The sequence below is a fragment of the Apis laboriosa genome, unplaced genomic scaffold (assembly GCF_014066325.1).
Source record: "Apis laboriosa isolate Shangri-la unplaced genomic scaffold, ASM1406632v1 scaffold149_cov153, whole genome shotgun sequence".
Lineage (NCBI taxonomy): Eukaryota > Metazoa > Arthropoda > Insecta > Hymenoptera > Apidae > Apis > Apis laboriosa.
In genome coordinates, this window is record NW_025221797.1 from 268475 (window position 1) to 291141 (window position 22667).

General features: G+C 25.1%; 6 protein-coding genes across 13 annotated transcripts in view; 3 read left to right on the forward strand and 3 right to left on the reverse strand.

Annotated features, from left to right (window-relative positions):
* Window positions 1–966: 966 nt before the first annotated feature.
* LOC122710506 (DDB1- and CUL4-associated factor 12) lies at window positions 967–4220 on the reverse strand. 2 transcript variants are annotated; one of them, XM_043928408.1, is made up of 7 exons: window positions 4080–4220; window positions 3396–3950; window positions 2826–3296; window positions 2521–2751; window positions 2116–2400; window positions 1865–2030; window positions 967–1711 (listed from the first exon to the last, which is right to left on the reverse strand). In XM_043928408.1, exons 2-7 carry the CDS (start codon window positions 3479–3481, stop codon window positions 1556–1558), a joined length of 1395 nt encoding a protein of 464 aa, XP_043784343.1. In that variant the 5' UTR covers window positions 3482–3950; window positions 4080–4220; the 3' UTR covers window positions 967–1555. The 2 variants fall into 2 exon arrangements, with proteins under 2 accessions (XP_043784343.1, XP_043784344.1); XM_043928409.1 differs by having other exon boundaries at window positions 968–1711; window positions 2826–3281.
* Window positions 4221–4536: 316 nt separating this feature from the next.
* Window positions 4537–6719, forward strand: LOC122710505 (U3 small nucleolar RNA-associated protein 15 homolog). The gene is made up of 5 exons (XM_043928407.1): window positions 4537–4646; window positions 4808–5390; window positions 5484–5704; window positions 5835–6270; window positions 6392–6719. Exons 1-5 carry the CDS (start codon window positions 4557–4559, stop codon window positions 6625–6627), a joined length of 1566 nt encoding a protein of 521 aa, XP_043784342.1. The 5' UTR covers window positions 4537–4556; the 3' UTR covers window positions 6628–6719.
* A 77-nt stretch (window positions 6720–6796) lies between these two features.
* LOC122710511 (programmed cell death protein 7) lies at window positions 6797–8374 on the reverse strand. The gene is made up of 3 exons (XM_043928416.1): window positions 7397–8374; window positions 7106–7310; window positions 6797–7028 (listed from the first exon to the last, which is right to left on the reverse strand). The coding sequence occupies exons 1-3, from the start codon at window positions 8226–8228 to the stop codon at window positions 6908–6910; spliced, it is 1158 nt and encodes a 385-aa protein (XP_043784351.1). The 5' UTR covers window positions 8229–8374; the 3' UTR covers window positions 6797–6907.
* Window positions 8260–20976, reverse strand: LOC122710517 (tubulin-specific chaperone A). 2 transcript variants are annotated; one of them, XM_043928425.1, is made up of 3 exons: window positions 20925–20976; window positions 8890–9107; window positions 8260–8628 (listed from the first exon to the last, which is right to left on the reverse strand). In XM_043928425.1, the coding sequence occupies exons 2-3, from the start codon at window positions 9017–9019 to the stop codon at window positions 8402–8404; spliced, it is 357 nt and encodes a 118-aa protein (XP_043784360.1). In that variant the 5' UTR covers window positions 9020–9107; window positions 20925–20976; the 3' UTR covers window positions 8260–8401. The 2 variants fall into 2 exon arrangements, with proteins under 2 accessions (XP_043784360.1, XP_043784359.1); XM_043928424.1 differs by lacking the exon at window positions 20925–20976 and adding an exon at window positions 9356–9493.
* Window positions 8987–12483, forward strand: LOC122710508 (protein prenyltransferase alpha subunit repeat-containing protein 1). 2 transcript variants are annotated; one of them, XM_043928412.1, is made up of 3 exons: window positions 8987–9094; window positions 10248–10488; window positions 11255–12483. In XM_043928412.1, the coding sequence occupies exons 2-3, from the start codon at window positions 10412–10414 to the stop codon at window positions 12477–12479; spliced, it is 1302 nt and encodes a 433-aa protein (XP_043784347.1). In that variant the 5' UTR covers window positions 8987–9094; window positions 10248–10411; the 3' UTR covers window positions 12480–12483. The 2 variants fall into 2 exon arrangements, with proteins under 2 accessions (XP_043784347.1, XP_043784348.1); XM_043928413.1 differs by having other exon boundaries at window positions 9017–9094; window positions 10293–10488.
* LOC122710503 (GRAM domain-containing protein 2B-like) overlaps window positions 13464–22667 on the forward strand; it is a 57524-nt gene continuing 48320 nt past the window's right edge. Inside the window, exons 1-3 of one of the 5 annotated variants that reach the window (XM_043928402.1) lie at window positions 13464–13519; window positions 13983–14413; window positions 20772–21030. In XM_043928402.1, coding sequence (XP_043784337.1) covers window positions 14329–14413; window positions 20772–21030 — 344 coding nt within the window. In that variant the 5' untranslated portion in view covers window positions 13464–13519; window positions 13983–14328. Of the gene's footprint in view, window positions 13605–13982; window positions 14414–18992; window positions 19349–20771; window positions 21031–22667 lie in introns of those variants that run through there. The other 4 variants (XM_043928404.1, XM_043928403.1, XM_043928406.1 and 1 more) reach the window with 4 other exon arrangements.

Below are 22667 nucleotides of genomic sequence, written 5' to 3' on the forward strand. Positions count from 1 at the left end.
ACATAAAACAAATTGGTGAACTTACTTGATCATTTAAGTACACCAAAATTTAAAAATATCATTTATCTCAAAAATTAGACATAAATCTATTTAATTAAATATAAAATGATTCTGGACAATTAACATTATTACAATTCATTCATTGAAGATACATTTGCTGAATTATATATAAAAAAATTAATTTATCGCAGATTGTGTATATATAATGTTTTCTAATTGCAAATGTGCACAGCTGATTTCTTTTGATATTTCAATATCATAAAATTATATCATATATCATAATTAATTTCAATGAATTTATAATTTCATCTATTTATACTTATCTTTATACGTATCAAATACGAATTATTACAATTAATAAATTTAACATTATATATGTACAATGATATTAACGAAAAAAATTATTAAAAAAAATAATTAATTTAAATTGATAAACTGAATATATTTTTTAAATCTTCGATTTAACAAAACATTAACAATTGCTATGCACATTTATAAAATATTGTTTTATAATTCATGCATTGACTAAAATTATATATGTTTGACATTCTATATGATATATAGAAATACATTATAAAGATTTTAATAGATATTGTTTTCTTAAAATAAATTTTTTATAACAAATATTCATTGTGTATTGTTCTCTTAAGGCCAGTATTAAAATTTCAACTTGATAGATTGCATCTAAGAAACTTAATGTTCATTGCAGTGTCATTCGTTGATTAATTTTAAAAATTTTTATTTCTATTGTACAGATGTAGAAATGTACAATAAGAATTATAAACACTACACTGTATGCAGATGACAAAAATTTAAATAAGTAATCATAACTTGTAATAATGTGCTTTTTTTTTAAAATGCATTGATTTTCTATAAGAGATCTTTATTCAATAATTTGTTAGATTTCAAATATAATAAATAATACTAGAGCAAAATTTTATATTAAAAGGAATAGCTTAATAATTTTACAATAAGCTGATAATAAAGTTATAACATAAATCATGTCAATCATAAAATTATCATTCACCACATTAATTTTAAATATACAATAATGTATTAATACGTCAAATTTGGTTCTTTTCACATTGCATACAAACATGTTGATATAATTGATTAGTAATATGAAATTGTTCAATGAAAATCACTTTCAGAGTCAATATACAATTGAAATAATAAAAAATTGGATATATTTATTTGTATCACTTATTTTATCAGGCAGTTGAGATATATACACCTCTAATTATAAAATCTTTTCATCATTCGTTCTTCTTCATTTATTCATAAAGTATAAAAATCTTTGAAAAGTGTATATTATTATCTTAAAATTTTAATGCCTAAATAAAATTGTTTACATCTCACTTTCATATAATAAAATCGAAAGAAAATGAAATTATACAAACATGAATATACAAGATGACAATGACCAGAAAACGTTTCTTAAGTCTATGGTGTATATACCTCTTGAGATAAAATTTTAATAATATTTAGTTAAATGTACAATTTATAGTTACTTACGTAAAAATCGATGCGGATCTTTTATTGATTAAAATTAACTTTATTGCCATAATCCTGCATAATTACCATAAAGATTTACGGGAAGAGGTCCACCAGCGGTGAATAATCGAGTTCCTGATCCATCATAACAATGAGTATATATAGCAGGTGTATATTTTACATTTTGAAATCCGTCTATGTACTCTTCATCAGGAAACTGATATTATTATGAAAAAATATTATGATTAATATTAATATTAACTCAATCATATATATATAAAAAGAAAAAAAATTCTTAAATAAATTTTTAAACAATTTGGATAGTTTACTACACTTTTAATTTAAAAAAAAAAGGAATTTTAAAACATACCACATATCCTTTTGATGCTTTTAATACAACAATTCTGTTAGAATTAATTGATGATTCAAGATACTTTTGAGCTCTAACATCATAAAAGAACATCATTCCTAAGCCTGTTCCAATAGTTAAAACAGAACCTTGAAAACTAACAGATCGAATTCCACAACCGCTATATCTATAAAAAAAATATTATGATTGAATAAAAAAAAAAAAATCATAAGTTATAATAAATTTGAAGAAATTGAAATAATATTATATACCGTGAAGGTATTCTTTTTATAGGTTGCACAGTTCTTGCATCTAAAAGTAAAGTATATGAACGGCATCCTACAGCATAAACACCATCATCTTGTACAGCAAGACAAACATTTTCTTGACAAACTGGTAATTTTCTAGATATCTTTTGTCTAAAAGTCTCAGCAGACCAAATGTGAATGAAATTATTCAGAGTAATAGCAGCAATTTCTTTATATGTTCTATTGAAGACAAGAGCTCGTACTTTTTGTGCAGATCTACATTCCTTAACACACACAGGTTGAATCAACCTAATATAAAAAAAAATAATATACTTATAAAATATATTTGTTAATATGTTTGTTTATATTTTATATATTTTTATAATATTTTATAATATATAATACAAATATAATTTTTATTTTATATACCTATGCGTTGGCACATCTGCTTTATCAGGAGCTTCAGCAAGATCATTATCTATACGCCATAAAGCCATTTTGGTATCTCTAGAACCAGAAACTAAAAATTCATCATCTAACCAACACATATCAAAAATCCAATCTCTATGACCACCTTCTCCTACGCAAACTGGATCTAAAGTTGGTAGCCTATATATTGCTATTTCATTACTATTTCTTGCTCCAGTTGATAGGAGAGTTCTGCAAAATTATAAATTTTAATAATGCAATAATGAATTTTAAATTTAAATGAGAATTATTTTTTATTTAAATACCTAGAAGGATTAATTTGAACAGAATGTATACCACATTGCTGCTCAGGAACAGCACCACCTCCTGAATTAATTTGTCTTCCATGTAGAGATGGTATTTGATCTAATTTTTGTGTTGCTACATCATAAACCATCAATTTGTTGCATTTTGTACCAAATACTACTTGCCTATCACTTAACCATTGAGAACAAAAGACTTTATTCATGTTGTTTAAGCTAACTGAATATTCTTTAAATAAATCATGAGTTAATATGTGTCGAAATCCATATTCTTGATTAATTTTTCTCACTTCTCTTGTATTTGTTTCTCTTGCACGTACATAATCCACAAAATTAAATGAAGTTCTTAAAAATTGTTTTCCTTCACTTACAGTCTCTGCTTCATCATCACTTGATTCATAACATATAAAATCATCTGGTTTGTCCGACTTTCTATTTCTTTCCAATCTCAAAGCTAATCTAGAATCAAAAAGACTACTTCCTTATAATGGAAATTGTTTAAAATAGTACTTTATAAGAAAAGTAATAAAAATTATAAATGGTCTCTAATTTAACATTTTTTATATGGTTTACCTTCTAGCACGACGTTCTTCTAAACGAGTTCCACTAGCACAGGGAGGATGTCTACCATAAACAGTCATTCGCTGTGTTTCAGCCATTATGTTTAAATTTTATTATTTATTAATTAATATATATTAGAATATTTAAATGTTGTCGCATATAAAATTTATTTGATAACTTGTTGTAATTATCCTTACTTATATAATATGAGACTATTTTTAACAATATAGTCTCAAAAATATTTTAAATGTCTTTGATTACAATATCCCAATTAAATTGTTCTACCTAAATGGAACATAAATACATGTTCCTATCATTATAAGCAAAGCCAAACTTTCTTTGTTTGACCTCCAAAAAAAGGAACTATTAATTTAAAAAACTTGCTTATATTCATGCATTAATATAATCATTGTAATGATCTCTCAAACATTGTAGAAAAATCAAAGTATCCAAAATAAATATCCAACACTAATAAAGGAAATTTCAATCTCCTCTGGTGTAATATATTTATAAACGTGGTATGCAATGAAATAACAAGAAACTATCTTGGCAGCAATTCTTCTTTGACTGAAACAAAATCAAGCTTCAAATTCTTTTCTGGCTTTTTAAAATAATCAAAGCTTTTCGATCTCAAAGATTATCGAATACTTTTATAAACATTCAAGTTTTTTTAATTATTTATAAAATATAACAAACCTTAGTAAAACGGCAATTGCCGAATCTATCGTGATATCTAACCGAAATTTTTCAGATGAAATCTTTTCTTTTATCAGATGTACATCATAATTATATAACTTGCATACACTTATAGATGATAATATGAACATCAAGGTTTCGTATTTAAATTATTCAAAGAAATAGAAAGAAAATCCACAAAATTCATGATAAGTAAAGAGACCTTTGAAGCACTAAGCAACTAACCATCGCCATATTGAAACGAACAGCAAAACCATAGAAAATTTAACAAAGCACACTGAAATCTTCTTAACATATCGTTCAAAATTCTTCCAAAATAATTTTCAGGAGTTTTTGTATTTAATAATTACAATTGGCAAATAAATTTTTGGACAATTACAAAAATCAAAGGGAGCAACTTCCATCAATTGTCAACAGGAGAAGTTCATCCCCTCTACTGAATTTTATTACAGAATTACAGCTGACATTTTGAAAGAAATGGCGTCCTTCAAGAAAATAAATACTAAAGTATTTGCAAGATCAGGTTCTGAATTAACTCCAGATATTATATACTGGAAAAAATATAGTGTAAGTATATTAAAATAATAAAAACAATTTAATTTTGTTGCTATAGTAATTGTATCATTTAATTTATAATACACACGTGTATAGAACTTAACCTAAATAAACAATATTTAAGATTATGTTATTAAATTTATAAAAATGTTTTTATATAATTTATTTAACAGGCTCCTGTTTTAGTTAAGGAATTTGGACCAATTGATTATATTGATTTTTCACCAGTAGAACCTCATTATTTTGCAGTCACTTGTTCAGTAAGAGTACAAGTGTATAATCCAATTACAAAATTAGTAACAAAAAATCTTAGTAAATTTAAAGAAGCTGCTTATGGTGGATCTTTTCGTAGTGATGGCAAACTACTTTGTGCTGGTGGTGAAGAAGCTGTAATTAGACTCTTTGATGTCAATGCGAAAAGTCTTCTTAGACTTTTTTCTGGACACAAAGCTGCTGTACATAGAACTTTCTTTACTGCGGATAATGTTCATATTGCTTCATTTTCTGATGACAAAAGTGTTATTATTTGGGATATACCTAGTGAAACACAAATAATATCTTTCAATGAACATTCAGATTATATCAGAGCTGGAGCAGTTAGTCCCATTTCTAGTGACATATTATTATCTGGTGGTTATGATAAACATATATATATGTATGATATAAGAACAAGTAAAAAAATTTTCAGTGTTAGCCATGAAGCTCCTGTTGAAAGTTTATTATTTTTACCTTCTGGTGGAATATTTTTATCTGCTGGTATGAATGATAATGATATGAAATATTTTAAATAATATTTTTTTTACAACAATATTTCACATATTTTATTATATTTTTTATAATTATAAATAGGAGGAACAGAAATTAGAGTATGGGATGCACTTGCTGGTGGCAGATTACTTGCTAAAATTACTCAACATCATAAAACTGTAACATGCTTGAAAATAGCTTCAAATGGACGTAGAATTTTATCTGGTTCTCTAGATAGACATGTAAAAATTTATGATTCTGGAACATATAAGACTGTTCATTCTTTGGATTATCCAAATTCTGTTCTTAGTATAGGAATTAGTGTAAGAAAATATATTTTACATTTTTAATTATATATTAGAAATTAAAATAAAATATTACTAAACATTAAATTATATTTTATAAATTATTATCACATTACAAGAAACTATTATCACATATAATTTCTTGCAGTCAAATGATGAAACCATAGTAGCTGGTATGGTTGATGGTTTAATTTCTGTGAGAAGAAGAGAAGAAGATGTAAAAACTGAGAAACCACAACGTAAAAAAGTATCATATAGATATTCTGGAAAAAATTTACACATACATCAAGTCGATGTTATTGTACATGAAGAACTTAAAGAAATTATGTCCAAACATGATACTTATTTAAGAAAATTCGAATATTCAAAAGCTTTAGATTCTGTAATGGCAAGTTATATAGTAAATAAAACGCCGCATGTTACAGTTGCGCTCATGCAAGAGCTTATCAGAAGGCAGGGTTTAAAACAAGCTTTTAGTGGTAGAGATGGCAAGTCACTTGTAAATATTCTTAAGTTTTTAAACAAATATATAGGAAATATTCGATTTGGAAGGATACTACTACATGTAGCTAATATATTAATGGGTAGGCTATAATTTTTTATATCTAATTTTTATATTTTTATTATATCTAATTTTTTTTCAAAGAATTTATTTTTATATATTTATTATATAATTTAGATAAATATTTCGATTTTTTAATATAGATGTCTATGAAGATCATTTAGATGAACTTGCAGCGGAACCACGGAAAATGTTCAGTATTTTAGCAGCAAAATTAGAAGAAGAAGAAAATTTAATATTAGCATTATCAGAATTACAAGGAAAATTGCATATGATATTATCTGCCGCGGAAATTATACCTCCTACACCAGTAAAAGATATTCAAACTTTAGAACCTTCAAATGCTGCACAAAAAAATTTAATTTTAAGTATAGCATGAATATAATTTAATATAAACTTATTTATGTATAAAAAATCTGTACATACTTTTCATAAATATTTTTATAAAATTGAATTATGTTACATATTTTTAATTCTAAAAATGTTTATTATGGATATAAATATTTAAAATACAATAGACCAGAGAATTTCATTCTTCTTAATTTACATTACTTAAATGCATATAATACGTATTTCTATAGCATAAATAATTAAAAAATGTATATCAAATTTTATCTATTTTTATACTAGAATCTACAGATGTACATAATTACTTTATTTCACGTAATTTTTTTGAGACATTTTTGCCAGGCAGCTGAGGATGGTTTATCAGGCATTATCCATCCAATTGGTATTGCAAATGCATCATTATCTGAACTTATATATTTATCCCAAGCAGTTCTAGAAATAAAATAATTATTTACAAATTTTTATAATGTAAGAAAATTTATAATAATAATAATATTGTAACTACTCACCTTATGGAAACAAAATTATTTAAGTCTGAATTAAATTGATCAAATGTGATTTTTCTTCCAAATAATACTTTTTCCCATTCATCAAAAAGATTTTTCTTTTGTTTTTCAATTCTCTTTTCATTATCATTCTTTAACATTAATTTTAGACCTTGTTCTTCTGTAGAATATTCATGATCAAGCATTGACCATTGTTCTGTTAATTTTGCTGAATATAAAAACATAATTATTAAATATAATTAATATTAATTATTAAAATATTTATTATAAACTAATATTGAAAAATAGTAATACCAATAATATTATTAAATGCTTCATCAGCTGCTGAAGATAAATGTTCTCCTCTTGCTCTGGCAATATTAGCTTTAACATTACGCAAATTTCGTAATTCTTGTAACAATCCAAGATATTTCCTAGCATCAATTTTTTTCCCTCTAACATCAAATAAAACCATATCAGCATCTTTACGTAAATTTTCTTCTTGCTTTTCTTTATCTATTACGGCTTGTTCTTTCCTAATCCACAAATCAATCTGTGCATGCATTCTTACTCTTCTTTCCATTTTTATTATTTTTTCATTTTTCCATTTCTCCTTTTTAATTTTTTCTCTTAATCTTTTTTTCTTTCGTTTCTCTAAATCTTTTTTTAATTGATTTAATAAATTTTGTCCTCTAATAGGTTCTAATAATTGAACAATTTCTTCCTTTGCTGCATTACAAATATTTATTTTCTGTTGCCACTCATCTTCCATCAAATGTTGGCTATTCTTAAATTCTGCACAAATTATCTTTAATTTCTCATTTAATTTATATGCAGATGCTATAATATTTTTAATTATTGCAATTTTTGATTTTCTGCATATATTTCTCTGGTCATTTATATTATTAAATTGATCAATTTCTAAGAGAAAATTTTCAATATTTTTTTCATCTGCTTGTCGAATTCCTAAATTAATTACTGATGTAGCATTTTCATTTTCAAATGTACCAACTGGATAAATATAATTTTGATATATATTCACATTATAATTTGTATTATAAATATATTGATTCATTAGATGAGACATATTATAATTTGGATCCATATAATTTTGTGTAGGATCCTCTAAATTTTGATCATTAAACATAATTATTAAAGACTATTTAATTTGAAAAAATATAAAATATCTTAATACTATCACTTTCTTTATGCATTAAATGATTACTTTAACTTGTTTATAAATCTTATGTTATTTTAGATGAAAATATAGTTTTCTCAACTTTCCACAATATTTTAATAAAATTAGTAGGCTTTGTTTTTTTAACACATTTCCATAATTTCTCCTTCTTTAGGAAGTTGAGCTTCTGCTTCTTGTAATATTTTTTCTGCTTCAATATAATCTTCAATCTCTTTCAAATCTTGCTCTGTATCCAAAATTTTTTTAAGTTCTTCAAAAGCTTTTGCAAGACGTCGTTGACAATCTGGTACCATCATAAGAGATTCTTGAAGTACTTCTTCTTGTTTTTTTATATCATAACCATCTTTATCTGTAATAAAATTAAAGTGATATAAAAATTATTATATTTGAAAGAAATTAAAATAAGATGAATATTTAATTGTGATATTTTATATAAATAAATGTATAAGCATTATAATATAGCATATCAACTATTGAATCAAATAAAAATTTTGAAATATTAAAAATGAAAAATATACGAAAATATTTGCTAAATAACACAGCTATTGAAAGGATAAAAATAACAAAAATAACTAGCTTTTGATGGCATTTTTCAAAATATTTTTCTCACCCTGTTCCTTTAATTTTTGTATCCTTTCACGTTGCTGTGCTGCTTCTTTTTCATACGTGATTTTTTCTTTCGCGAGACGTTTCACTACTCCAGTCTTAATTTTTAAAATTCTTATACGAGGATCAGACATTGTTTTAATTGAAATATTTTACTTCGGATGCAGAAAATGAAGCGTTTACTGATTAAACAAGGTTTTCCTTATAAGGTAAGATGAATAGCTATAAATGAAATCAAGAAAAATTCTATAACATAAAGGTTATACCGATTGATCGTAAACTCATATTCTATGAACTTATTAAGAATGACGATCATTTTAATCGATTATTTAATTTATGTTTAATATTTTATAAATTTTAAATAAAATAATTTTTACATTGAAATTAATATAAAATTTGATTCAAACAAAATACGTCTGTTTTTCATTTTTTTAAAAAATATTTTTATATGTATTGATATATTTACTTACTTATTTTTGTATACAGAAAAATTATTTGAATTAGGTTAGGTTAAAATCGTAACAGTTATCGTTATATATGGCACTACTAATAGAATTCTATGATATAAAGGTTATACTGATTGATAAGACTCATTCCATTAACTTATATTCTTATAACATGAACTTGTCGAACTTGAGAATGTCGATCATTTCAATCGATTATTTAATTTGTATTTAATATTTTATAAATTTTAAATAAAATAATTTTTATATTGAAATTAATATAAAATTTGATTTAAACAAAATATGTTTGCAATTTTCATTTTTTTAAACAAATACTTTTACATATATTGACTTACTTATTCTTATATTTTTATATAGAAAAATTTGAGTTAGGTTAGGTTAAAATATTAATGGCATCACATTTTATCTTTAATTTTATTTGTATCATTTAAATAATAACATATCATTATAATATATCATTATGATATAAATATTCATATATATATATATATATATATATATATATATATATTATAATTAAATTATATTCATAAAAAATAAAAATCAAATATATTTATTTCTATGAATAATATAGATTTTATTTCTAGTATTTTTTATAATATATATATATATTAATGTTTTATTATATATATTAATGTATATACATTATATATACATTATATTTTACTATATACATATATTAACATATACATAATATGTATACATATAATAGAATATTAATAAATATGATTTCATAAAAAATGTTAAATATAAAATCTATATCATTTACATTTATTTAAAATAAATATATATATTGAAATAAAATAAAACAAATAAATATATTTGATTTTTATTTTTTATCAATATAATTCAATTAATAATTTCGCGCCATTTTATTTCGAACGTTCGAGACTTGCAGAAAACTTCAAAGAGTATCGTAGTATATCCCCCCACACTTCCGCAGAAAAACGCTACATCGTGTCTGCATTGAAAGGTGCAGTGAGAGAAACAGAAGGGTTAATTGTGTATCAGTTTATCCCTGATTTCCCAAGACATGTAACAAATAAAAGTGACAAGACTAAAATGCAAGACGATATTTTTCCGGCTGCAGAGAAAATTCTTTCCGACATCGAAAATGTGGTGAAGAAGAATCCGTCACTGTGAGTGTTTTCTTAGATACATTACGAGGGCGGAGTCTTTAAAAATATCTGTGAAATATACTCTAAATTCTTAGATTTGATACATTAGCATATTTATTATATAGACAATATCATGTTTCATATAATGTTTTATAATAGAATTAAATCATTATCGAATCATAACATTATCGTCGTACGTTTTAATCAAGCATGAGCACATACGACGCTTTATAAAAAGTTTACATAGTAAATATAATATCAGCAATGTTGGTATCTAGTATTTACAATAGAAAACTGGCGCTTTCGTTTTTTATTATTAAATCTTAATAATTATTTTTGAACATATCTTTTTCTTAATTTCTCTTTCTTTTTTTCTCATATACATATGTACATTAAATATATATGTAATATATTATATATATATATACGCAAATATAACATTATAATTGCATGCATCATTGATATCAATAATCGATGATAATATATGTCAAATTAAATATATTAAAAATATAATTTTATATTAATATTATATATGTCTAAAAGTTAGTATTTTATAGCTTTTTATAAATATTTTTTATTTTTTATATTATTATATAATTTATAATATTTTATGACATGATTTAAATATTTTTCAAATATTTCATATTTAAAATTTATTATTATAATTACTAATTTACATCTAATATTTAAAAAAAATATATATTTTGTTAAATTATATAAATTAAATTAGGAATGTTTATATTAAAAAAATCCTGTTTATTACGCGTTGATTCATTTTTAATTTCAGAAAAAGTTTTGAAATAATCCCTGCTGAAGACAATGAGAACAAATCACCAGTATTTCATCAGGAAGATTGTCTCGGATTGGCATCGTGGTGCGTGCAACCACTTTACTGTTATGCTTATCGTCGGCTCTTTGAACTTCGACAAAATAAACACAGACGTGAGGAACCTAGTACAATAGCAAGATGGTTATTGGGCGCATTATTATTAAATCCAGATGTTACGACATTTTGGAACATGCGACGGGAATTAGTAAGAAATCATAAGTTAGAAGCATCCGAAGAATTCTTTTTTTCACGATTGGTGCTTTATCATAAGCCAAAAAGTTTCGAGGCGTTCGCCTATCGACGATGGTTATTATCATATATATTGAACAGTAAAGACGGACATTATGATCCAGAATCGGTGGAATCGCCGCTTTGTAGGGAATTGGACATAGCAACTACGTGCGCGGAAAGATACGCAAGTAACTATCACGCTTGGAGTCATAGGCGTCATGTATTGACCCTTCGTGAATCACGTGGATTTACATATCCGAGTCTGGAAACAGAATGGAAGAATTCGCTCGCTTGGTGTCAACGGCATGTGTCGGATTATAGCGGGCTTTCCTATCGACAGTTCCTACTGAAAAAATTCATGTTTGAATTCAAGGAACTACCGAAGGAACTGTCTATGAAATACTCGGATGTCAGGGAGCAATGGAAAGAGGAACTATTCGTTTACATTAAGTCAAACATCAGTGAAAAAGGGAACACCCATCAATTGCAGAGGCTATTTAATGCTACAAACGCGGAATCTGAAGCAACTACTTCATCGAAAATGAAACAATATGCATATTTCCATGCTTTGTCATATTGGCTAGAAGAATGCCATGCGAATGATAGTGCTATTTTCTTGTACAACGATCACGAGGCTCTTTGGTGCCATCGTAGATTCCTCGCGTATCTTCTTGTGCATTTTATGGCATTGAAGCATTCTTACCACGAAGATGAGTACGATGTTGATAGCCGATCCATTGACAAATCGATTGAAAAAAAAAATGTTCAAAAAACATTAGCTACGTTAACGAACGATGATGTGATTTTGTGCCACGATTTTCTCGTGCAAGCATTCCATGCATGCACTAACAAAATTGCTGATCTCGCTACCAAACGAGATCAACACGAGAAGATGCTAGTTGAGAGATTTTTTAAATTTCTCCAGAGCATTGGATTTGAAATTAGATCGTGATCTCGTTGCGTCCAGGTTTTACATTGAAACGAAAGATAAAATATACGCAATAAGACAATTTTAATTGGGCATGGATCATATGCCATTGTAAAAATCATGCAATAACTTTTATGTTCTGTATTTCATACAGACATTATTCTTAGGCGTATATTCTATGTATGAATTATATTTCAATAGTGCTCTCTCGTTTGATCTGTTGCGCAGTGAACTCTGTGCACATAAATCAGTGCTGTCCACGAGAGGGATCTCTTATGCGACTTTGTTCCCTTTTACATGTCATAAGAGTAAAAAGAACTCAGAAATAGATCTAATATTTTAGATTTTCTTCTCTTTCTATCTTAAAACGAATGAACGTGAAAAAAATGAGAATATGAAAGATATTCTGAAACTGGACAGCACTGTCATAAATGATGTAGCATCGTTTATGATACAAGATCTAATGTACAATGTAAATGAAAATGGAATGAGTATCGATACTTATTTTTGAGACATTTACCGTATATTGTTTAAGAAAATTTTCAATAATTGAAGACGATATATATTGTATCGTAATTAACAGAAAAAAAAGGAGAAACCGGAAGTTGGATAACGTTTGATTTTTTAAACGTTATCCGATATACGAAAAAAATAAGTATACTATGATTGCGTGGTAAAGAAGAAAAAAAGTGTCTTTTGAGGCTATGGGGAAGTATTATTATGGGGTAAATGTGTATAGTGGAACGTTGACAAAGTATAAAATGAAAAAAGAAAAAAATGTTAGTTTTGTAATCATGTGTTTTTAGTCACCTTATTAGAATAGCAAAGGCCCGCGAATGCCGGCCATTTACATCGTCAAGCCAAATGTTTTGACGCCACTAGTACATATACGATATTGGCCACGTTGTCCTCCTTTGGCACGACAATCTGACCAAAAATAAATCTCTAGACTTTTGTCTGAATTTCTCGTCAGTCTACCGGGAACGGTCGTTAAATGCGTACGATTGTCAGATTTCTCGTCATCAAGTCCTATAACTTCCGTTTCATTGTTACATGTTAATAAAGTTCAGTGAACCTTGTCGACAACAAATTTTTGTTTTTTTTTTTCTTATATTATTTTACTGATGAAAATCTACCCTTGATGTATGCGTACGCATTTCCTCATAAAAAAAATTTGATCCTAATGCGATCTCTCAATTGTTTTAACCTTAATCCTTCAATATTCTTTTCTAATTCTAAAAATTAATATAGGAAAAAGAGCACAAAATCGCGGGAAATTTTTTTCATTATTATAGTTGCAAATGTGAAAATTTTGATACTTAAAATCATTAAAAAAGAAAATATTTTATTTTATTTTGATTATGTTATTGGCTCATAAAAAATATTATTAAACAAAAATGTTAATTAAAAATATCTTTATTAAGTACTATAAGATATTTAAAATTTTAGAAAAAGATAAAAGATAACAAAATGATAGTATACATATTATAGCATATATTCATAATATTAATCGATATATGATTTTAGTTGATCGATATAAGATATTATTCATCGATCAAGAAATCAATCGATAGTTCTCATTGCAAATACTTCATCTAGAGTGACAAAAATCTATATCTGTTTTAAATGTATTATTATCAATGGATTACTTTTAATATATTATCGAAACTTGCACGTGACATTTATCTATTACGTTCATTGGTCGATTAGTTCGATTGCCACAAGGTACGAGAAGTCGGTCGATAGGCATCCTCAGAAATTCTACTAGTACGATTATTTCAAGAAAGCAACGTGATGAAGTGTGCAGTGGCGGGTCGGACGAGTCATTTTCTCTTAATTAGTTTATTCGAAATCGAATAATTCAAAAGAATTGATGGCATCTGAAACCAGATCTATGATTCAAAATAACCTCGATAATTTTTTGAAGCAAGATCGGATGCGAACTGTTCAAAACAAAGGTAAGACAAATATTTTTCTATATTTATCATACTATTTATAATAACTAATTATTTTTTTATTGATTTCTATTTTTTTCTAATTTTTTTTAAAGATAATTTATTTTAATATTTTTATTGTTTACTTGATGAATGTAGATGCAATTTTTAATTTTTTGTTGACATTAAACGTCAACATATTATATTATCAAATAAATATTTGATTACTATTATATATATTTATATATATTTATATGATTATTATATATATAATTTAATATATTAAAATTTATGTGTATTTTGATGGTCTAGATATTTTTATTCCAAATATTAAATCATTTATATTTTTATTCTATATATAAATATATATATTATAAATATAAGTATATTTTTTTAATGAATTAATCATTATATGTATATTGTATGTGTATTAATATGTGTTGTTTTATATCGGATACTTATAGCATTATGAGTATATTTTAATTAAAAGCATTAGATGTAAAAGAAAATTTTAATTTCATAAATTCATTATATTTTATACATTTAAATATATAAATATAGAGTGTTTAATTATTTTTTTTCAATAAATTATTTTTATTATTGTTAAGTGTTAATATGATATTTTCGAAAACATTGCTCCATGAAGTTTTTAAATAAAAATATCTATAAAAATGTTTTTTCTATTATAATGAAAATAAATTTATCTTATTTTCTTACAGATTATCCAATATTATTAATAATACGATGATATTAATGCAACAACGAATGTTTTTTTTTAAATTATATTTGCTTTTAATAATTATTAATTAAAAATAAATTGCTAAATTAAATTATCAATTCAGTCAAAATAAATTATCAAAATCACTCTTACAAAATAATCCTTTACATAATGAAAAATTTTCAAATAAAATAATATTATAATTCAATGCATTTGTGATAAAAATTAGAAATAAAGATAGAGAATTATCGAACCTTGACCTATTGCCCAATTAACCATATATAGATTCACCCCTTCCTTTCTTGATCCTTTATTCATAGACTTTGCGGTATTTATGAGAAAGTTCAAAGCGACATCATGTTTCACTTAACGTCAAGAATGTGAAAATTTTATAATAATTCATGTGGTGAATAAATACACGTTTTGTCAAATCAATAAAAATTTCTTAAGAGAATTGATACATCAACAAGCAAGAGATCTGTGTAATGTTCGTAAGAAATACTTTGTTTAAGTACGTAAAATAATAAAAGCTTTTCAATTATATTTCATATTTCTATAATATTTTCTTAGATTATAAATAATTATAAATATAAATCCAACAATTGAGAGGCTAAGAATTTAAATAAGTAAAATTTATTTATTCATGTACATTTTATTTATGTACATTCTTTAAATTAAATCATGTGAATCACACAATATAAATATTTTTCAAGAAAAAAATATCTTTGAAAAGTGCAGAAAAATTAGAAATAATTGTTAGAAATAAAGTTGATGATTTATTATAAAATTTAGAAATTATTTTTAAAGATTGAAAAACAATATTAAAGAAATTTGATATATATATATAGAGCTTTAAATATTTATTTATGTATTATGTAAAAAAATAACTGTATAATTATTCAGTTATTTATCTTATGTTTAAATGTAGAATGAAAAATTAATATATTTAATAATAAATTTTTATAATCATGATATGATGATGAATTTAAAAGAAAATAATAATAGGATAATTTTATAGATATTTTATTTATATTTATGTGTAGCAATTTTAGTTTCTGTAAAATGATTTCTTATTATCGTTTTCATTACAGAAATTCTCCAGATATTACATGTTATCTATAATATTTTAAAAATATACACATTATCTTATTATCATTTTACAGACATTGTACAATTAGACGCATTCTCTTGAAAGAGAAAAAATACAAATACGTTTTGCACTGTATGTGAATATAGTACAGATAAAAGTTTCATATAGTATAATATCATTATTGTTAAACGAACTTTAACCCCACGATGATTGGCATCTATGCAACTGTATATACATATATGTTACATATAACATTTTACAAACAGGAATCATTTGTTTACTTTATGCATCAAAGCTTATACTAAGCGAAATAAATTTTTTTACACGAAAAAATTTATATATAAATAGAAATTCTTTATGTTTAATATTATTCTTTTTTATATTTATGCATATATAACAATATTATATTTTTATATATGTCCATATAATGAGCTTACATTGCTTATATAATAAGATGACATCAATAAAATAATATTTAGATTTTATAAATTAATAAAAGAGGGATTAAATAATGAATAATATTAAATTTTAAAAAAATATAATACTTAACAATTAATTTATAATACTTACTATTTACTTAATATATACTTAATATAATTTATTAAATTAATATCTAATATTAAAAAAGTTCTTCTATTAATATTATTCATTTATTTATTTTTATATTTATATATTTGTTCATTTGTGCTTAAATACGATATGATGCGAAAGAAAAATATATTCTTTATAAAATAAAAATAATTTTTATAACGTTTTTGGAATTAAGCAGAGGAAATAATTTTCCAATACATAATTTTTTTGTATTCTAACACGCTCATGTGTTGTTGCATAAATTTATTTTCACGTTTATCCCTCCAAGAAAATTGATTTAAATGTTAAATTGAATATAACACCGAATGAAATTTTATTTTTAGATCTATTTAATCTTGGCATAGTCATCGCAAACAAAGTGTAGAGTCCTTCGTGCAATGCATTTCATTATGATTATTGCGAACTACATTACATTTTATAATTCAAATAAACAAATATCATCTTTGTCACGAGTTTCTTGGCAAAAGAATGCGTTATTCTATTATTCTATTCATTGTATAATGACGAACGCAGATTCATGTTCCCATACGAATGAAAAAAATTAATGAAAAAAATTTAATGAAAAAAATCATTTCCGTATAAAGTACATACGTTCTCCTTGTCACGAAATATGTAACTCTGAATTCACGACCTTCTCCATAAAGAACGGACGTGCACATATGCGCTCACTTAATACTAATTGAGACCGAATTAACTGGCACATGGATAAAATGAAACTTGAACGTACTATCGGGAGCACTAACAATATTACGGTTATCACGATTCTCATGAATCCGCCATCGGTATTTTTTGTACTGAGCTCTTTTCTATTGTTAAATCTGTTTAATTCGCAACCTGTTTGTCTCTTTATTACGGGGTTTGTAAAGTTTTTCTTTGTTAATATTGATATTTATATATTTAATTAACGGATACAAAAATTTACAGAATTCAGTAATATAAAAAAAAAATTTCTTAATATTTAATCATCCTATTTTGTTTTTAGAAGCTAAGTTCTATCTAATAATTATTGCGTAGATATCTTTTATTAAGAAATAAAAAATGAATGAATTATTTATTCACTTTCATTCATATTTTATTAAAAAATGTATTCACATGGATTAAAACAAACAAAAGGAAAACTATTTGATTGTAATAAAATTTAATAAAGAAAATCTACATTAAAAAAGATGAAAAAAAAACTTTCTATTAACATTTCTTTAATATTCATAAAAATATGAATTTGTACAAACATAGTTTAGTAATGACATTGATATATAAAATCAAAATTGAAAAATTACAAAAAAAAATAAAATAAATCTTTGAGCGATTGAGATTGATTAAGCTCTGAGATGATCAAATATTATTTAAACAATATAAAATACATATTATTTTAATTTAGTAATTAAAATATTCTGAGAAAAAATTAAAATATTATAATAATTAAAGTATTTTAAATATTTGTATTTATAGTATTTTATAAATATTTGATATTTATCATTACCAGTTTTTATAATATTTGCAATTTTCTAATCTTAAAATTGTTAATCGTTTGCTTATTTTATAATCAAGAAAACATGATTTTTATCATGCATTATTAAAACTTACAGTGAAGCTTTTCAAAACATTGGTTGATAATCTATTTCTATCATATATTCTATTTATTATGTTTCTTTTAATATTTTAAAAATATTAAAAATTGTAAAGAAAAAATAAAATTTCAAATTAATGAAAAAACTTTCACGGAATCTTTTAAAATTTTATATATATATACAAATAAGTGATGTGTTCATTTAAAAAATTATTATTTCTTAATTGTGAGAATTTCATATTGTTATATCATCATGGAACTCCCTGTGAGCAATTCCGGAAATAATTGTGAATCAACTAAGATTCACATATATTACAAATATTTTCAAAGAAATGTAGCATTCCTGAGAAGGATACGCGGCTTTTTACCAAAAAGTGAAATCGTCCTTGTATTGTACTTAAGTGAGAAAATTTTCTTAATATTTCGTTGAAAATGTTGTAATACAATTTTTTTTTTTTAGATTGAAATTTTTTTAAAATAATTTTTTTTTGGCCATGAAAAATGTTTATACGACAAATCGTTAAATTTTTTATATTATCTTTTTTGACTTTTAAGCAATTTATTTAAGAAATTTCAGCATTCATTGTCAAAATTCGTTCTAATAGTTCTACAAATTAATAGAATGCGAAGTAAGCCAACTCGAATATGCAAAAGCGGATGGCATTGATTTGATTACAGGAGCATATCTATAATACGCTCACGTAACTTATGAGAAACTGAAGACATAGTATATTAATGCTAAAGCTGACGTGATGCAAGAGGGTTTTAAACGAATTAAAGCTGTGTCGCCAAGAATAGGCAAGAATCGCGTCTTTGTTAACAACACTACATGTGTTTCTTAAATATCAGTCGCCGTTTATTCAACGAACCTTCCGTTCGTGAATTACTTCTTTATCATTTATTGAGCTATCTTTTCACGTTCGTCTTTCATTAATGTTTCTTGTAAATAGATATGTGTACATCATATAACAATGTCGACACGAGGCTTCTCAGGTGATAAACGTTTACAATTTTCTAAACACTGAATATATTTGTGAAAAAAAATGAAAAGGATATCACGTTGATGACATATTAAATGTGTTTATAAATATCGGTTATCATGTCGGCTGGATGTCATTTGGCAATGGATTATTCTTTGTAATTTTATGATCTTTATTTCTAATAGTAGTCAAATTTATTTTTAACTCTAAAGTTGGACAATTTTGTCTTTTTTACTTTGAGAAATAAATAATTATTTTCTAATAAATTTGTGTATATATATTTCTTATAACATTAGAGGTTATATTAACAAGTTATATATTTTTTATAGCTGTATATTATTATACTATTTTTTAATAATTATATAGTATACAGTATTTTTTATTTGTATTTATTATATATTATTATTGTTTCTTTTAACAAAAATGTTAGAAGATAAATTTTTTCTTTTAGACAAATGTTATATTAATGAGATTTTTCTTGTTTCATTTTTAATATTAAAATCACTTTTTATGTTTTCATATTTTTATCAAATATATACATTTTTTCTTAAAAATAGTTAATACGATATTTTTTTCAGTTTTAAAAATATATATTATGTAAAAAAAATATATGAGATCATTAAAAACAATATTAATAAAAAAACCTTACAAAAAATAATATTCACATATTTGGTATTATATCAAATAATTCAATTTAAACTATGAAATTTAATTTCTATAATTTTAAATTATTATATTTTTAATTTCAAATAATGACTGAATTTATTTTACAGTTAATCAAAATGTTACCTATATTCATGTAGCTGATTGTGAAACTAACCTAAAGCTTAACCTAATAACCTAAAGAAACATATATAGTGCTTTGTGTTACATTGGTAAATACATATAATTCACAAAATTATATATTTTTGATATTTTTCTTTATTTTCTATTTTATTTACTTATATGTATGTTTTATTATATTTTTGTATATTTATTTACATATTCAATTTATTTCGTTACATCTTTCAATTATACGTTCCTTATTTGATTTAATTATTCATATACTTATCTATTTATTTCCGTTTATGACTTTTAGGTTATTTTCTATTGTTTATCAATTTTTATTAATATAATGCAATAATAAGAAACTTTTATATAAACATCATATATACTATCAGTGATATTTAATGTGTATAATAATTGATAAATTTATAATTATAATTTATAATTATTATATATAATATATATATATATAAAACAAATAATAATATATAATTTTTTATAATAATATATTTGTTTATGCTTTTGTGTAAATCAAAAATTTTAATTAAAACAATTTTGAAACACAAAAAATATAACCTAAATTACTTCTTTAATTATGAATATGAATTTTAATAAGTTAAATATTTGATTTAAAAATATATTTAATATAGATCACAAGAATTTTTTTTCAGACAGCGAACTAGAGCCACCGTTTCGACGAGCTACTTCTCTTAAGCTACCCAAATCATCGAATTCAAATACTATTGATCGCAATCGATTATATGTATCGACATATCATGGAAAATCATCGATGTCCATGACATGGACACCAGACAAAACCATACCAGTTTGTCCCGCCAGGCATTCCACACCTACGATTGACGCACCTGCGCCGGAATATCTTGCCCGAAATCTTCTTCAACTTGGTTGTCCTGTTGTGTCAATGCTCACGTAAGTTTCTTTAATCCATTATGTATCTTTAATCCACATTCTTAACAATTCAGTGTATCGGTCCGGATACGTACATGTCAGCAATATCCGTAATCAAACGTAATCCGTTTCCGCGTTTCCTCTCTTAGGAATACTGCGCATTTTGTTTAGGGAGGCTGATCATCGAGTGATGCATAGGTTGTGTTATTATAGATTAACTTTTCATGTGAATTGCGTGGACGTAAATTTTTTTTGAAATCGATTATTGTTAGAATAAGATGTGAATATAGAATAATAGTAAATCATATCTTATTTTTATACAATTAAATATTGTTATTTTTATTTTTGTTTATATTTGATAAATTCGATATAAATATTCATTTATTTTGGCTTTTTTGAATCTATATATGATTTTGAATTATTGAAAGAAAAATACATGTGTATATATGTATATCTTAAAAATTATAAACATAAAGCAACGAAGGAATGGTAAAGTTTTGACATTTCCGGACATATTTGTGATAAATTAAAAAATTTTGATGATTTGATAGGAATTAAAAGTTCGCTACGTTATTGTTAGTTACTGTGATATAGTAATGTACCGATAGTTCCTTAATGAGGAAGTTATTTTTATTTCGTCAACCTATAAGACAATTAAATGTATCGTAAATATGTAACAGTACAAAATTGCGCACGTGAATCCTTCTGTTTCATCCCTACTATTCAATTATCGTGTGACAAAGAGATGAAAAGAAAAAGATGAAAATAGATTGAGTTAGTCCAAGAAATAACATTGGCGATCAGCTGACCGACGATCCCTCTGTCGGCCGTTTTTCCGAGATATCAGTGAGTGAAGTGATGCGATTCCAATGATTTTGTATGAGTTACATATATACTTATGTGTGCATGTGCAAAGCAAGTCAGCTATACAGCTATACACTAGGTAGCGTGGTATTCGGTCAATAGCTGGCGAGACTGGCGCAGACGCGCCGAAACAGCTGAGTGTGCGTTCACGTACATCTAATGGTGTTGTACCATTGGTATACGCTGCAAAAGTGTCGTCGAGAAGTCTACTAGCACGACCGCGGCCTGCAGCACGTTCAACACACCGCATTGCCGTATTTTGACTGCAAACCTCTGTGAAACATACTATCTATTTTTTTCTTCAATCAAGAACAGACTGAAGATATTTTGCTTTTTAAATATTCGAATTGTGTTGAGATAAAAGAAATCGGTACATCATACTAGAAGAGAAAATCTTTCAAAAGTGAATCAAATTTATTGATTATCGTTTCTTAAACACAAGAGAAAAATAATCGAGAATAAAGAATTTACGAAAAAATAAATATTCTAACATTTGATAAAAGTTTCATTGATCTTCCGAGCTTTTTAGAGTGAAATGATGCTGCGACCGTATTGACCGAGTGAGCTGTCAGGTTCAAATATTTCCATGGGAAATTCAAAGTTCTCAATATTGTGTACAATGAAGACCGGAAGGAACATAAAGGAAGTTTCGAATAATTAAAAGGACGATTCGTGGGAAAGAATTTAATTTCTAGTCAGTTTTTGCATGTGACAGTGTAGTCGTAACGTGGGACAGTGGCGCCCCTCTACTGGACTGCTAGCTACGATAATACTCATCGCAGGTGTGACTTTCA